This window comes from Lates calcarifer, unplaced genomic scaffold, assembly GCF_001640805.2.
Source record: "Lates calcarifer isolate ASB-BC8 unplaced genomic scaffold, TLL_Latcal_v3 _unitig_992_quiver_1554, whole genome shotgun sequence".
NCBI lineage: Eukaryota > Metazoa > Chordata > Actinopteri > Centropomidae > Lates > Lates calcarifer.
The window spans coordinates 1-17344 of record NW_026118139.1 but is presented as its reverse complement, the minus strand read 5'-3'; the positions used below and the strand labels follow the sequence as shown (position 1 = coordinate 17344).

The window sequence follows — 17344 nt, the reverse complement described above, 5'->3', positions numbered from 1 at the left end:
AAAAATTTCATAGTATAGTAAGGTGTCAAAAATGGTCCAAAAATTATCATAGTATAGTATGGCGTCAAAAATGTCAAAAAATGTGTCATCAAAAATGTCATAGTATAGTATGGTGTCAAAAATGGTCCAAAAATGTCATAGTATAGTATGGCGTCAAAAATTGTCAAAAAATGTCAAAAATTGTCATAGTAGAGTATGGTGTCAAAAAATGTCAAAAATTGTCAAAAAAATGTCATAGTATGGCGTCAAAAAATGTCATAGTATAGTATGGCGTCAAAAATGGTCCAAAAATGTCAAAAAATGTCAAAAAATGTCATAGTATAGTATGGTGTCAAAAAATGTCAAAAATGGTCCAAAAATATCATGGTCCAAAAATGTCAAAAAATGTCAAAAATGGTCCAAAAATGTCACCTCACCCTAACCCTAACCCTTAAATCCTCCATGTTATCCTTTATCTTGTTAGGAAAATGATTTTACATAAATTTGTACAGAATTAAATAAACCCAGTCCTACAAAGAGTTTTGTAATTAACAGAAAATTGGCAGGAGTCTTATAAACATTATCCTTTAAACAATATGTGTCACTTGACGTCCTTTCTTTGACATTGAGTGTGCTGCTTTCCAAAGCACAGAGAGCCTGTCAGTAGCAGATGTTTTTGTCTTTTCTCAGGTCTGAATGTCCACAGCATGCTGAAACATGAAGCTGTCGTTCTCACTCTGGAAACAGTTAAGTTTTTGGAAGACAAACTTCTCTGGCATGATGAGCGTTACACACCTCTGCACTCGTTTAAACTGCCCTACTCCGACTTCCCTTAGACAACGTGAAATTATCTGTAATATATTCACACACTGCAGTTGTTTTCTTAATGTGTTTATTATGTTCAACAACAAAAAATTAATAAATAATGCTAATGATAAAAAAAACAATGCAATGTTTCATTAAAAGTATCTAAAAGGCATGCAGAGACCGAAAGGCTTAAAATCGATAGTTGTAGTTGTGAGGAAGGAGGCCATTTGCTAAATCGTTCCTGATCTCCCAGCGTAGCGCCGAGCGTTTCTTCTCTGTTGGCACAGTGTAGGTATTCGGTACGTAAACTCTCCGAGGTTTAGGCTGAAAAGCACAACAAAGCAAGACGTTAATGTGGTTTAATTTAAATGATATTTCTGGGGTTTATGTGTTTTTTAACCTGAGCCTTGATCTCTTTCAGGTGTAAATAACCGATGGGGGCAAAACTCTTTGGAATCGGAGCAGAATTGAGCAGGAACATTGTACCAGGAAACCACCAATAGCTGCTGCAGCGTAATTCAACTTGGCAACTGTCCACATCAAGGTAAGTTCACTTAAACACTTGTTTTCACCACTGACAGGTTCACATGGTTATTCTCAGTGTCTGACAACATTATGGATAGGATTCCTAGAGACAGAGCTTTTTATTATTGTATTTTTTATAATTAAAGAGTAAGTTTAACCAGAAATATCCCTAAACATCACTACCAGACTCCATTGACAAAAACAGGAATTTTACCGAGCAGAACACAGGAGCTGCTGGAATACCACTGCCTCCATCTGTTAGTCTGTTTGTGTTACTGTGTGACTTTTAGAAGTAATCAGATACTTTAACACAAACTAACAAACAGATGGAGGCAGTGGTATTCCAGCAGCTCCTGTGTTCTGCTCGGTAAAATTCCTGTTTTTGTCAATGGAGTCTGGTATTGGAAAAAAAAGTGATTTTTCTGGTTAAACTAAAAGCTCTGTCTCTAGGAATCCTATCCATAATGTTGTCAGACACTTATAATAACAATGTGAACCTGTCAGTGGTGAAAACAAGTGTTTAAGTGAACTTACCTTGATGTGGACAGTTGCCAAGTTGAATTACGCTGCAGCAGCTATTGATGGTTTCCTGGTACAATGTTCCTGCTCAATTCTGCTCCGATTCCAAAGAGTTTTGCCCCCATCGGTTATTTACACCTGAAAACAAGAGAGATCAAGGCTCAGGTTTAAAAAGTTACAGAATTATCCTTTAAATAATCTGTACATTTCTGAAATGTGAGGTTTGAAGAACAGATGATTAAAACAAACTTAATTTCTCAAAGAACTGAAGAGCAGTGTTCTCTAACAAACCACTAACATGATTTTACAGAGAGTATGAGGAAGTACTTACCGGTGGAGGCTGGTATGCAAGACGTTCCTGAAAACAAAAAGGGAAACTTATTAAAGAAAAACACTGAAGCAACAAATCATTTTAAACACGCTGCAGTTTAACTGTAGATGTGGACTGACTTGAATTTTATGGCACGACGTGTGAGGCTACATCCACAACTGATATACTGTTGCTATGTTTACACCTGGTGTCCACACTTCTCCAGAGATTTTACAATGAGACTATATTAACATGGATACAGCCTTCGTTTAACCAGGAGTGAAAGAGTAAAGTGTGACTGAATATTTGTGTGATACACTGAAGACAGAAAAGTTCGTCCTCTGTTCAGGACGTTTTCATACCTTTATCTCCCAGCGCAGCGCTCTCCTGTCCTTCTCTCCTGGAAGTTTGAACATTTCCCAGAGCTGCTTGTACTGGAAATACCTGCAGCGACCAGAAAACCACCTGATCACGAGTCTGGACGACAGGGTTTTTATCTTCAATTCTCAGGACATTATTCATCTTTTTTTAAATCTCAACGCAGAAACAGTGACACTGAAAATCTGAAATCCTGAACTGAATGCAGATTATACATAGATCAGTACTGAGGTAAAAGAAAAACAGCTGCAGATTAGCAGTGAATATTCAGAATGCAACAAGTATCAAAATAAGATAATAAAGGTTAGAAAATTGTCATTTTTTGATGCTAATAAAACTTTTCCAATATGATTATTTCAATGCCAATGTTTTCAGTCAGCATCAAATTTTTAAAGTCACTGTTCAGGTCCATAAACTCAGGGTTTTAACTTACTTGGCCACAGGGTCAGACTTCTTCACGGTGTGCTGCCTCATCACCGGTCTGATAACTGAAACATGAACAAGTCTGATAAATTATAAAACAGGTCTGTGTGGGAACAGCGATGTGTCTTAGTCTTAGATTAGTGTATGAGGTTGGTGCTGACTTACAGGATTTGGGTTTGGGCCTGAGGTCTCCGTCACTTCGAGTCCGAGTCTGTAGAAATGAAATGAGAAGTGACTGTTAGAAACAAATCATCATCTTCAAAGGTGTCTGAGGTTTTTATATTTAAGATGCACATTAAAAGAAAAGACTATAAAACTGCTGTGTCCTGTCGCTTCACTACACAAACACCTCACCGACTTTTATCTGCACCCAGAGCAGACAAACTACACCAACGATCTAAGGTAAGCTAACGATGTTTAACTGTGAAAAGAGCAGATGGCAGAGCAGTGTCCTCACTCCTCACACTGTCTAATTAAAAACACACACCTGTACCAGCAAACACCAACACAGCTGAATATAACTTCAACAACTGCAGCCTCTCTTTGCTAATTGCTTTAGTAAACAATCTTGTTATAGCAGTAAACAACACAGGGAAAAAGGCACAAAAACATCCTGAAATCACGCTAAATAAAACCTGTCATGGTGTCGAATGTGAAGAAGGGAAGTGTGAGGTACAAGCTGGGAGACTATGTTACCCACCATGCCTCTGATGTAGGATTCAAAAGCACTCAGAGAGATCCCGTCGGCGTCGGAGCTGTGCGTGTCGTCAGTCTGACTGGTTTCGTCGTCGTTCTCCGTCTCCAAGTCGTCGCGCTGAGCGGACGTGGACAGACGAAGCTCGGCCAGTCGCTCCTCCAGACAGCTCGCTGCATCTGCAGAGAAACAAACGCCACGACCGTCAGTGACATCAAAACCTGATGAGTTCAAACTGATGAGGATTCACTCATAAAGCTGCCTCCAATATTTAGTCGACAGGGAGAAGGAAGAGGTTTTTCAGAGCTGATACTGAATGAACATGAGCTGATAATCTGCCAGTTTATCAATATCAACACTGAGCTACGTCAAACAGTCAATAAAATATCTTCATACACCTTAGCAGCAGCTTTAACAGGAGAACATCACACAGTTAAAAAAAATAAAAAAACAAAACAATAATAGTTGATTATTATTCCTTGAATCTTGAGTTTATTTTTGCTTTTTAATTTGCTTTGCAACCAGTTGAGCTGCAGTTTAAACACGTATAATATATGTATAAGGATTTAATAACAAATGCTTGAAGTGTATTTTATTTTAGCAAACTGAAGTTCTCATTTTACTGACGTGACTTCAGTTCTAGCAGAACTATCTATAAATACCAATTATTCTGAGTCAAAATGACCTAAATCGTGGATGCACTGCAGTTTAAACACACAGCTTGAGTGTAAAATTTAAGGCGAGGGAACAGGACCTCCTGACACTGACGCCGTTTCAGAGTTAAAGTTTAGAGACCAGAACAGCACAGATGTTGCTGATAGCGACAGGAAGTCATTTACCCTTCATCTGCCTGAGGTTTCCCTCCCACTCCTCACACATCCTGTTGTACGCCGTCCAGCTGAAATCCACTTTGGAGTCGATGAACTTGATGTCCTTGTTGCTTGAGGACCCGTCTGGACTTTCAGACTCCCCTTTGTCCTCGGCCTGTTTCCTCTCTTCAGGATCACTCCCATCATCCGATAAGAATCTGTCTTCATTCACAGCAGTGTGGTGCTGTTCCTCTTCTTGTTCTTTGATGAGTAGATCTTCAGATTTCTCCTCATCTGCCCGGTCTTTATCTTCCTCTGGTTGTACTTCTGCTACATCAGCCTCTGGTTTGTTGTCCTCGCTGTAGTCCGGCTCCTGTGTGGACTCGACGTCAAACCTGCCGAAGCTGCAGAGCGAACGATCGTCGTCTTCGTCATCCCTCGTCTCAGACAGGTCTCCTCGACTGTCTTGGTCAAACTCAGTTATGGTGTGGTCGTCTCTGTAGTCTCCTCCCTCCTGTTCCTCTGGTCTGTAGGTGCCGTAGCCGGAGGTCATCAGACTCGGAGCTGGACTGCTAGAACTGCTGCTGCAGTTTTCCTCCTCCTCTTTACTTCTCTCTTCTGAACTCTCTCCGGTGGAGTTCCTCTGGTTTTTCAGCTCAGGTTTTTCCTCCTTCGAGTCCTTTGCTCTGGCTACAAGTTTGGAGTCTTCCTCACTAACTACTCGCTCAATCTCCACCTCCACCTCCTCCTCCTCCTCCTCCCCCTCTTCTTCCTCATCCTCCTCCTCTCCATCATCATTACTTCCATCTTCCAAACTCTCTCCGGTGGAGCTCCTCTGGTTGTTCAGCTCAGACTTTTCCTCCTCTGAAGTCTCCTGGTTAGACTCCTCTGCCTCATCAACCACTCTCTCCACCTCCTCCTCTTCCTCCTCCTCCTCCTCCTCTTCTTCTTCTTCATCATCATTACTCCCATCTTCCAAACTCTCTCTGGTGGAGCTCCCCTGGTTTTTCAGCTCAGGTTTTTCAGCCTCTGAAGCCTCCTGTACAGAGTCCTCTGCCTCGGCTGCAGGTTTTGAATCTTCCTCATTAACCACTCGTTCAATCTCCTCCTCCTCCTGCTTCTCCCCATCAGACCAAAAAGAGGAGCTGAGGGAATTCTTGTCATCATCGCTCCCCTCGTCCCACTGAGTGTTGTACATTTTGTACATGGTGGCGACTTGCACTTGTTGAGGTGTGTGCCGTGTGTGATCTGTGGAGGGGCTTAAGGAAGGAGCTAAGAGGATTAAACTCCAGGAGCCTCAACAGCTTCTTTTACTGCTGAAAACAGCGCCTACTGCTGGTGACTCAAGGTACTTCATCTCTGCTTTTTTTTTCTGGAATTGCACCTGTTTTATTCTACTCCAGTTAAAGTTTTTTGCTGCCTAAATTTCTCTGTTTTTTCTATTTGATTTTTTTTAAAGATAATTATTACCATTACATAGAAAGATTAGAAAAACACATGAGGTTAAATTACCTGAATCTTCACTGTAGATTGATTCATCACAGACAAGAGACTGTCCTTTATGTTTCCTATAAGTGAAAAAAAAACACATCAGAGTTAACGTTAATACTACAAATGATCATTAACTACAGTCCATCTGTACACAAAGAGCATCTTTATACTTTAAAGTATACATTAATTATTTTGGCCTGTAGAATAATTGGTTTCATTGTTGTTGCTTTTTCTTTTCTTAAAAAAAGCTGATCCATGTTTCCTCCAGTTTATGTAAAAGATTTAATAAACCAGTGTTTGGCAGATGAGCTGTGAAGTTAAATTTGAGCCAGTGACCAAAATTCAAAACTTCTTCAAAACCAGATTAAATTAGAAATTATTTAAACAAATTTAGATAATTTTTGGCACTTTCATGCATCCATACACATTAAAAGCTCTTATCTTGATGTTTTGTCTGTTTTTACACCTGCAAAGAACAGGTGTCTATTTTTCACGGCTTGAAAGCAAAATAAAACTAAACTCTGGACCAACAAATGAATAACTGGATGAATAAATGGACACATGCATGAGTGTCTTTTAAAAATGACCTGAGGACTTTTCTCTTGATGAAACGTCTCCCCTGGGTGTCCGGAGAGGATGTGTAGCTGTCTGTGAGCGGCGGGTGGAGGGTGTCCTCTGGGTCGGACTCCACCTGCAGCCTGGTGGGAGCCCCTGGAGGCAGCTGGAGCTTTGGAGCCACCGAGTGTTGAGCGTACGAGTCGCAGCGTCCCTGCTGCCATCCATAGCCTGTGTTCTGACAGGTGGTGAGCACCTGTGTGTTCAACAATACCAATTATTACTTCATCACATAGAAAGTAAAACTGTTCCCATATTTATTTGTCCAACATTAATGTTAGTTTTGTCTTAAATTTAATTTTTCGATAAATGACAGCACACCAAACCTCACCCTAAAGGACGCTGATAAAACTGTGGGAGCAATTTTTCTGTCTGACTCTTAAACACACTCCTGCTTTAAAAAATGCTGCTTTGAAAAAGCTTTAACATGAGAGTGAAGAGTGCAAAATTTAAACACAATCTGAACTTGTGCACAATATTTCTGCAAATGGGTTCGTCTCTGAATTATACCAAACAAAAGCAGAGCCTTGAAGTTCTCACCCGACTGTCAACCTTTTTAATTTCCTTCCTTCTCACAAAAGACTAAGAAGCATTAAGACCACACAGACCATTAATGCCTGCAGCTGTTTGTCTCCTTAACACTCTGAACTTAACACTGCAGGCCACTCAGCAGGTTTAAGCATTTGTAGATTAATAAGGCAAATGTTTTCAATGCACTTGAGGAAATTTATCTAATGGGTTTTTTAAATTACTGCTGATTTCCCTACAGGTTTATCTATGATGTTAACATGTGTTGGATTTTATTTTACTTTATATTTTATTTTATTTTATATCCATTTGTTTTGTTATGCTATTTTTGTCTTTTCTTTTTGTCTGTGTGTAAGTGAGCCCACTACGACAAATTCCAATCAATCATGTTGATATGGCAATAAAGCACTGAACCACAAACGTCATTGCAACATGGCGACTCAATATTCCTTTTCCTGAGGTAGCGACACTAAAACATGAGAGTTAAACTTTTTCTGTTATCAATATCCAGTGCTGCTGAATGCTGATGTGCTGTCATGTGTCTGTGTTTAGAAAATAAAAGTCAGATGTGATAAACACTCACCTGTCTCTCGTGGTCTGCGTTGGCTGCATGTAAGAAAAATCCCTCACCAGAGCCTCTGAAACAGGAACGACTAACTGTGGAGAAAAACCCAGAATTCACCTGTTAACACACAACAGCTTTTAATGGAAAGTCTGTTTTTTAGAGTAAACTATCATAAAATATTCTTATCATGCCACAGTGAGAAAAATACCCTGACCTTTTTCTTTGGTGTAAGCAGGAGGACTCTGCCGAGATGCGGCTGGAAGAGTTTTGGTGGCGTTCATCTCGGTGGATGACGCAAGGGTTTTCCATTCTCCATGTCGAATCAGTTCATCAAGATCTGATATGACACAAAGAGAGACGGAGTTTAAACATCAGTACACATTATAAACATTCAGGATCCCATATAAGAAAGCACAAAGTAATATGATAACCACAGAGGGAGGATGGATGTTTCAGAGTCTGACCTCGCTTGAATTCACGCAGCCTGTGTCTTGGTATGTTTTTGTAGCCGAGGATCGCCAGCTGTTCTCGAATTTCCTCCTCTGAGAAATCCAGGTTGTCCATAATATTTTCAGTTTCAAGTCAAGGTGGTGGTGTAAAATCTGATGGAGGAAAAACAATATGAGACATAGGTATGAAGAACCCTGAGCCATCAGTTTGTTTTTGTTGAATTTAGGTGGTTTTATTTTAAAGTTTAGGTTTAACTAAAATGTATTTTTTTTAATCTTGTGTTTTATTTTGTGTCTTTTTGCTTAAAATAAATGTTTTCACTTTAACATGCTTTGTCATTGATTTGTCACAGATTCATAAATACACACAATCAACAGAACAAAAAAGCTCTGATATAAACGGGGGGGAAAATATTACAGTTCAATAGCACCACCAACTATAGCCTCCTCCTGAATGTAAAGTTGAGCCATCATTTCTGTCAGAAAAAGTCAGCTGCAGGGCTGCTATATTAGCCTTCCATGGTTTTTTTTAAAGTGTACCTAATAAACTGATGAATAAAACAACCTATTTTGAGGAAACACATTTATTAGGAGGAAAACTAAAGACCAGAGTTAAATCCACCGTTTCTAAATGTAAACTAAGGCACATCGTGTAGTCAGCTCGATGTGAGGTTTCAGCTTTTAAAACTGGTATTACATGTTCCAAACACACAATAATAAACCAGTATTGTTTGTGTAAGTTGATCACTTCCTGCTCAGTTGCCATTTAAACAAAATAAAACCGGCTGCTCCTTTGCGGCCAGGGCGTAAAGTTGTGCCGAATAAACCAACTGACTGTTAATATTTGAAAGAGTTTTGTCAAAGATTTGTTTAAACCTTGAGTACATTTGCTAGCTAGCACGCCGTCGTTAAACTTCCAGATTTTTAAAGGGAGTTTGGCATGCACAGTACCAAACGCCGAGGTGGACGGGAGCGAGCTTGGCTAACAATTAGCAGCTAAACGAGCAGTAAACACAAACAACATAAGCTCACAGGAGGCAGACTGTATGTTTCTCACCTGCACGAAGAGCCGTTATGGTGAACCCATTATGATAAAAACGGTTGCGTTAATTAGACTTTGTCGTGTTTACGGGTTTAGGAACACGGCACCAAGACAACGACCGTTAACAAGCTTTGAAAACGACGCCTGCTACGACACACTTCCGGTCCACTTCTTCTTCGTGTTTGTTTTGTTTTTTTCTACAAGTGACTGACAGACGAGTGTTCTGTCGCCACCTAGTGGAGGCGTGACAGCTACTGTAAGGCTGTAAACCGCTAGAAAATTCCTCTTGACTGATAAAACACTCAGCTTTGAGATACCAACTCATTATTTTGAGAAACTAACTCATTATTTTGAGAAACTAACTCATTATTTTAAGATACTAACTCATTTTGAGGTACTAACATATTATTTTGAGATACTAAATCATTATTTTAGCATAGTTTGTCATAATTTTGAGATACTAACCCACTATTTTGAGGTGCTAACACATTATTTTGAAATACAAAGCCATTATTTGAGAAGGTTTGTTATCATTTTCAAATACTAAATCATTAATTTGGGATACTAACTTATTATTTTAGGATAGTTAGTCATTATTTTGAGATACTAACTCATTATATTGAAAGAGTTCCTTTTCTTTTTCTCCTCTTTTTCTCCATTACATTTGCAGAAACACGTTTCCAATAATACTATTATTTCATCCACCTCATCCAAACTCAAACACACAAATTTCAGCTGCTCAATATCAAACATGAATGTAACGGTCAACCACTGTACTTGAACTTCATTTCATTTCAAAGTAAAGAAAAGTACATCCCACCCTGTTTGTTCTGAGAGGCCTTCCTCCTCCTCCTCCTCCTCCTCCTCCTCCTCCTCCTCCAGTGAGCCTGCAGAGCCTCAGCTTCTCATGAATAATCAGGACTTTCTAACATCCTCCCCTTCCAGCAGGCGGTGGGGTTTCAGTCAGGGGGGAGACCGACAGGTGGACCGTCCGTGAGCCCCGTCTCTAATCTGGGAAAAAGGGACTTTTAGCGTCTTCCTCGGCCCTGGGAGGACCATGGCTCTCTCCAGGATTTATCGGGAGTCTTTGCTGGTGCTTTTACTGCAAATGGTGCTGATCTGCTCCGCTCAGGTGAGATGGGTGCTCCTTCTTTCCTCTCCTTTATCTCCTGGAAGAGAAACTCAGTGTTCAATGATGGGTTTACAGAGACTTACTGTACTTTATGGTGTTTTATTCCTTATGCATGGGTGTCTGTATGATACTTAAACTAATTAATAATTTACCTAAATGTCAGTTTATTATTCTGTGTGTCTTGTTTTAATGAGAAACCTATACTTAAATGCATTTGAACTAAAATACTTGAATCTGTGTAACATTTTTCAAATATACTTATAAACACATTTTTATCAGATTTTCTTTCATGTGAGCTTTTCACACACCTGCTATAGCTGGATATCCTTCACAGACATATTTTAGGGTAATTATTTTCCACACTAGTATTATAAATTGTCATTGTATGAGCCATTAACAGAAAATTGACTACATTTTAAGTAAAAACAGCAAGTTTTTACAGCAAATCTATGTATGTATGCTCTTAAAAACTGCATTATTTACAGAGGACTTATATTTTTCTGCATGTTTATCTGAAAAATTGCCCATAACTGATGTCCTGGCACCAATAAGCTCCAGACAGCAGCAGTAATCTGAACACATGCAGTTACTTAGGCGGTGTAATGGGACCATAATGGGAAACCAGGTTCAGTTTCACGACCTTTCCCCTCACAACACCCACACAATGAGAGTCTGTGTGAGCTGCCCTTCACACCACCAGCAGCAGAGGCAGCAGCAGCAGCACTGGATAATATTTAGAGATGAATTTCAGTTGGGAAAAAAAAGCAAAATTTTTTTTGTGTTTGTTCTACAGAGGGGCCCAGTCGGTCCCAGAGGCCCCGCGGGGTCACCAGGAGCAGCCGGCGTACCCGGAGTGGATGGCATCGATGTGAGTCGGCGTTTTGTCCCCTTTAACAGTCACAGATTTCAGTTTTCAGATGTGGGTCAAAGCTGTGGTTCAATTCACTTCTGGGTTAATCGGCTCAGTGAACAGTGAAGCAGGTTTTCAGTGGTTTATACTGAAGACAGCCGAACAGCAGAGCAACAAAATAACATTCATCCTGACTACGTCCAGTGATGTTACACTTTCAATGAGTGAGAAAACAGCTGCTCTCTTGCTCTTGATATGTAGAGTCAGACTATAGTAAGGTAATATTTATTTTCAGTGACACTAAAACCTTAAATGCTGCACAATGGGCTTCAGAGAAGCTGACAGAAGCCCTATTCCATAATCCATAATCTTAGATCCTGTGAAAACAACACCAGGACAGTGTCCAGGATTTTAGAAATACTGAGTTCAAGTTCCTTAAATTCGCAACTTTTTATGTTTCATTTGTTCAGTTAGTTGATTTATTATGTTTTCTGCATTTTATCTTTAGACATTAAGATCTAAACGCTGCTTGAAAGCTCTCCTCACGCTCCTCTCGTACCATTTGTTCTAAAAGTAGTTTGGCTTAATAGTTGTAAAAATGTAAACTTGCGGAGTCCAGAATTTAAAATATGTAAGGTTAGAGGAACCCACAGAAATGGACATGATCTCAGGTAGTTCACAGGTAACACTCACTGTGCAACAAGCACATAAGATTTTGTGTTTTAAAAGAAGAAAAATGTTCTCATCTTCGTTCTTCTCGCATCTCCAGGGCGACAGAGGAGAGGACTCCACGGTGAACGGCGGACCAGTGAGTCACCTTTTAACTTCATCATTATCATTATAGATGCAGACATTGGGATTCATAAACTAAAGTCAACAATCAAGTTAATAAGAAGTGAACTTGTGCTTCCAGGGTCCTGATGGAGATAACGGCAAAGACGGAGCTCCTGGAGCTGCAGGACTTCCAGGCGCAGATGTGAGTGAAACAACATGTTGACATGGTTTAGAGTAACTTTGATTTTAGCGGGTCAAGTGTTCACCCATCAGGTTTATTTTACAGGCAGTGTAGTGGACTCCAAAAACTGTTTAAAGACCCAGTAGAGCTCAGTTGCTTTAATCCAGCAGATGAGGGTCCTGCTGGTTAACCCCTGAGGGAGAGGATCTGTGTAAGATCTGAGCTGCAGGACTTGAGATGTTCAGATCTGCTGCTGTGAGCAGTTTGTCTTGGCCTCAGCTGAGCAAAAAGTGTAGAGAGAGAGAAAAAAAACATTCCTTGAATAAATGAATCTGGCTATTTAGGGGAGAGTGTCAAGTAGCTTCCTGACAGAAACAGGGGTCTTTTTGTGTGCGATCGAGGGGAGTGCAGGGGGATCGGCATGGTTGACAGGAGAGAACTGTATGCTGGGAAAGGCGGCGCAGAATGGACTCAGTGTGTCTGGCTGTCTGCTGTGGTGACGGTGCTGAGAACAGACGGGCAGATTCAGGGTTTCATGTGGACTGAAACACAGAAGAGTGCATCAAAGTTTGCACAGTCATACTTGGAGAAATCAAAGAGCTAGCAGAGCGAATCAAGCTTCTACACTAAAAAAATAGATGATGTTCTATTTTAGGGCTCTACCATTGGCTCTGAGACAAAAGTAATCTGCTCACATAGACTGAATGCCTGGCTGTAGTTCCTGCCTTTGACCAGGTGGAGGGTGGGTTGAGGGTTACTTATGGACGGGGGGAAGTGAGGGGAGGAGCTAAAGCCACACCCTCCCTCTGATTTCACATTTGTAATGAGTCTCAAAAGACAAATGCATGCAGATAAATTAGAAGTTTGACAGAAGCACCAGATTAAATACTGAGGTCTGGGAATGCTGGAGGAGACACGAGCACTAAGACAGTAAGACATGTTGTAAATTAACTCCCAGGTTAGCCAAACGTATTCTCAAGAGAAAACACAGGCTGTAAAATTTGGTACTTCTAGTGGTTGTGCTGACATGCATGCAGTATTCTCGTGCAATTAGGACTTACTGACAGCACAGTGGATGTAGTCACTTTCAGGTTTACCCACAAATAAAGTAGAAATGCATCCCCATCCTGGCTCGTCCTGCCATCATTAAGGCCAAACCCAACCTGAAACAGAGGTTATATTTTTGCTGTGTTTTGTTCACTTCAGTGCATTAGCTATTCTCTTCCTTAGCATTATGTAACTTCAACATGTGCCACATTTCAACACAGAGGACTGGCTCAATCAGAAAGAGAGAGGGAGAGAGTCCCTTTCCTAAATTTCTTGAGAGATTTATTTTTAAAAGTAGCCACAAGCAAATCCAACCAGAGCCTGAGGCTTACGCAACAAAACCAGCCTGAACTGTCGGCCTGTCTACAACATGTCTGACTGTCTCAGCCCTCATGTTTCTTCTCCATTTGGTCTTGTTGTAGCATATTGTTCCCAGAAATTACTTTGGTGATCACAATGTTATCATAACCAAGTGTTCCTTAAAACTGCTGATACGGTTCAGGTTTAGTTTAATGGTGACTTCATCACTTCCACTCTGTCCTGTGTGTTGTTATTTAACCCTGGTTTGGTTATTACTAAACACTATACACTGCAGGCAGAGTAAGTTATATAATTCAACTCTGGTGTTCTACAACAAACAGCAACCCTGCCAATATATTGTTATTTTCTCTCTAATACAGTCGACATTAACCATATATGAAGTTTGACGACTCAGAATTTAATCTAACTAATCTTATTAAACAAAGAAAACCATATAGGTGGGCTGAACAGTGTCATTTGTACTTGTTAACACTGGGTTCTCCCATTAAAATGATCTTATCACATAAAAAACTACAAATCAATGACATTTGATTCTTTATAGTGTACAGAAAACCTTTATCAGAATTATTAAGTTGAAACTTTCTAAAGTCTACAACAATTTTAACATATTTTTCATCAGTATTCTGTAAAGGACCTGTGATGTTTCAAGGATTTTGTGTCATCTTTGTAGGGACCTGTTGGACCTCCTGGGGATCCAGGCCCAGTGGGCCCACTGGGGGCAAAAGTAAGTTTTTCACCCTCTAATTCCTGAGGCCCTGCACAGGACAGTGTAGATCTTTAAAAGCTGGTCTAACATACCTCATTTTTTGTTGTTTTCAGGGGGATCCTGGTCCACGTGGGCCTCCTGGGGAGCCTGTAAGTGCAGATAGTAATTTGATTCAACATACGTTCAGCTGTTAAGTTTGAAAAATAGATGTAATAGCTGCACATTTGCTAATAACAGAACCTGCTTTTATGAATTATAAACATCTTGGTGAACTTATATAGACTGTAGAAAATGGTTTAGGTGAGAACTACATTAGTCTTAGGAGTATTAGTTTTAACTTTAATCAGTCAGAGTCAGAGTTGAAGTATACACTGGATGTACCCTTGTTACCGCAGTTAATTAAATATAAGAATAAGGCTGCTTTAGCGTGCATTTAGCCCTGTCTTTATGAGACTTGACTACATTTTCTTTATTGATCTGTACTGATTTCTGTTGATCAGTCAACCTCACGGTCAATCCATGATTTCTCTCTCACAGGGTGTGGGACCTGATGGGCTTGACGTGAGTATCCTCTGTATTATAATCCATACTCTACGGCCTGGTTTCCCATGTATTATTAGATTAGAGTCTATAAATGTATGTCATATGTTATATTTTTGTTTTTTCACAAACTCTTCTGGCCTCTAGACACACCTACTGATGATGTCAGAGTGTACTGACCACACCCCTATTACACTCTGACATCATCAAGGTGAGACTTTACAGCTTATTGAATAACTGTTATAAGTTTACTTAAATACTGTATCATGGCATATCATATGCATATTCAATGGAAGCCTTACTGTAACATGACTTATCAATTCAGACATGTTTTATTTTAACAGGGAATTCCTGGTACAGATGGGCTACCGGGTGAACTGGGAAAAGTTGGACCCCCTGTGAGTATACAAGTCTTTTACTTTAAGTTCAGAATTAAATTGATTTTAGCCATAAAACAATTTATTAACATCATCAGTACACAGAAAAACTAAAAGATGATTAAAAAAATGTAGGCGCTCTTGTTGGTGCTGTGTTAAGTATCAAGATTCTTGTTCAGCTATTAATAAAAAATCGTTTAACTCTCACAGGGAGCGAGAGGCAAGAGGGGTCAAGTTGGTCTTCCTGGTCCTGCTGGGCCTCCGGTAAATATCACAGATTCTGTCTCTATCAGGGAAACTGATCATGAAAGGAAAATGAAAACTATTATTTTAGAGAGGTGGGGGGTGGGGCGCGGTAAGAAGTTGATTTAAGATCCTAAAGATACTTTTTTTTCTCTCTAGGGACCTCCAGGGGTGTATCAAGGCGAGGACCTGGTAAGTTTGATCCCAAAGAAAATTAATTTACAATCACTGATTTTTTCACATTTTAGTCCATTTACTACAGATTTACATACAATATACTTTCTATCACTGCTGACAATTTAAGGTTTAAGTATTTCAAATTTCAGCATTTAATTCCAGGCAGCCATTTTTTTCTTTTGCAGGTTAATGTCATTACAAACAACAACCAGAATTTTGATTTGTATCATGGTGAATTGTTCAGATTGATGACAGGAAGCTCCTACATCTTTAAAACAAATACATTTGTTTACTGAGGAATTATTCATTTTTCATTTAGTTTCATTTCGTCTTCAGCTGACTCTTTCGGCCTGTCTTGCTAAACTAAAACCCACAGCATGGAAAAAATGATCAGTATAACAATATGATTTTAAGGGCTAAAACACAAAATATAAAAACAGATTTGTTTCCCTTTTTTCTGCTTCTTCTTATGGGGTCTCTGTCAGTAGAGCCCCCTAGTGGCAGGGCTCTTCCATGACCTCAAATAGGCTGTTGTGTTTTTCAGTGCCCCAACGCCTGCCCCCTCTTCTCTGAACTGGACACTCTGGTCTCCCCGGCATGAAAGTAAGTTAATTTTTACAACCACTGATTTTATTAATGGTGACTGATGTGTAAATGAAATGATTTCACTTGCCCGTTTTTGTTAAACGCACTTTAGGATCAATTATAACATTTTGTTCCTGCACGTAGGCCACAAAGGAGTTAAGGGTGAATCGGGTGAGCCCGGAAGACAAGGACACAAGGGTAAAATCATGTTAAAGACACAGTTTTTAATAGACGAAAACACAGAGTGCAGGATGTCAGATCCTGACATAACTGGGTTATGTTCACTTTCAGGGAGAGGAGGGGGATCAAGGCCCGCGGGAGAAGTCGGAGCACAAGGACTACCAGTAAAATATTTCACCATACTCTCTTAACTCATAGTCACACTGAAGAGTTTCCATCGCACAGTCAAACATATTAACATGGGACATCTCTGTCTCTTTTCCTCTGTCCGCTGAGTAATTTTAGGGCCCAGGTGGACCAAGAGGACTCCCTGGAATAATGGGCTCCAAAGGGGACAAGGTAAAGGTCATGAGGTCACATGCACAGCAGAGTTTAATGGACTGGATTAAGAAAACAAAATAAGAATGTCTATTATGTTTGACCCCAATAGCCACAAGATAACTTGGCAACAAGGGCCTTAGTCACCTAAAGAACATCTTGGTTGACATCTTGGTGGACTGAAATTGTACCTACTCCTCAACCAGTCAAATAGCTGCAGAGGGAAACTGCTCAAGTTTTACTGACAACAACTTTCTATCTCCCCAAACAGGGACCTCGTGGAAAGCCTGGTGATGTGGGCCCTAGAGGAATTCAGGGATCCCCAGTGAGTACCCATCTTATCTTCACCTCTTCATCTGCCTTTTTGTTTAAACCAAATACCAACTGAAACTGAAACTGATTACATTTTTTAGGGTGATCCAGGCCAAAGAGGAGCCATTGGTGAGACCGGGCCAAGGGGAGTGGCGGTAAGAATCTTTAACACAAATCAGATCAGTACTGCTCAAATATTTATATAATATATTTATATAAGATACGGTTTAACATGTTACTAATTCAACTTGTTGCTGTTAAAGTTGCTTGTTTGTTTCTTTGTAGGGGGATCGAGGTCCAGCAGGAATCAGAGGTGTGCCAGGACCAAAAGGAGAGCCTGTGAGCACCGCTTCATCTTATTAAAGCCAGAATCAATCAACCAATAAAGCCACCTTCCTACCTCCTCCTACCTCCTACTTAGCCAGATATCATCTTTACAATGTACCCTGCCAGGTTTTTACTGTCTT

The 17344-nt window shown here is 40.1% G+C and overlaps 2 protein-coding genes and 1 long non-coding RNA gene across 3 annotated transcripts; 2 read left to right on the top strand and 1 right to left on the bottom strand.

Moving 5' to 3' along the window:
- Positions 1-854: 854 nt before the first annotated feature.
- LOC108880932 (centriolar and ciliogenesis-associated protein HYLS1) lies at positions 855-9304 on the bottom strand. The gene is made up of 12 exons (XM_018672664.2): positions 9150-9304; positions 8108-8245; positions 7858-7980; positions 7662-7735; positions 6523-6746; positions 5957-6012; positions 3642-3814; positions 3107-3152; positions 2952-3006; positions 2503-2584; positions 2162-2188; positions 855-1110 (listed from the first exon to the last, which is right to left on the bottom strand). Exons 2-12 carry the CDS (start codon positions 8205-8207, stop codon positions 976-978), a joined length of 1095 nt encoding a protein of 364 aa, XP_018528180.1. The 5' UTR covers positions 8208-8245; positions 9150-9304; the 3' UTR covers positions 855-975.
- A 687-nt stretch (positions 9305-9991) lies between these two features.
- LOC108880930 (collagen alpha-1(IX) chain) lies at positions 9992-16083 on the top strand. Its single transcript, XM_018672662.2, has 11 exons — positions 9992-10266; positions 11060-11134; positions 11886-11924; positions 12030-12092; positions 14110-14163; positions 14259-14294; positions 14683-14706; positions 15030-15083; positions 15273-15326; positions 15465-15497; positions 16027-16083. Exons 1-11 carry the CDS (start codon positions 10192-10194, stop codon positions 16081-16083), a joined length of 564 nt encoding a protein of 187 aa, XP_018528178.1. The 5' UTR covers positions 9992-10191.
- Positions 16084-16383: 300 nt separating this feature from the next.
- LOC108880931 (uncharacterized) lies at positions 16384-17217 on the top strand. Its single transcript, XR_001960561.2, has 5 exons — positions 16384-16411; positions 16533-16586; positions 16837-16890; positions 16979-17032; positions 17163-17217. It is a non-coding gene; the product is annotated as an uncharacterized LOC108880931 (long non-coding RNA).
- Positions 17218-17344: the final 127 nt, after the last annotated feature.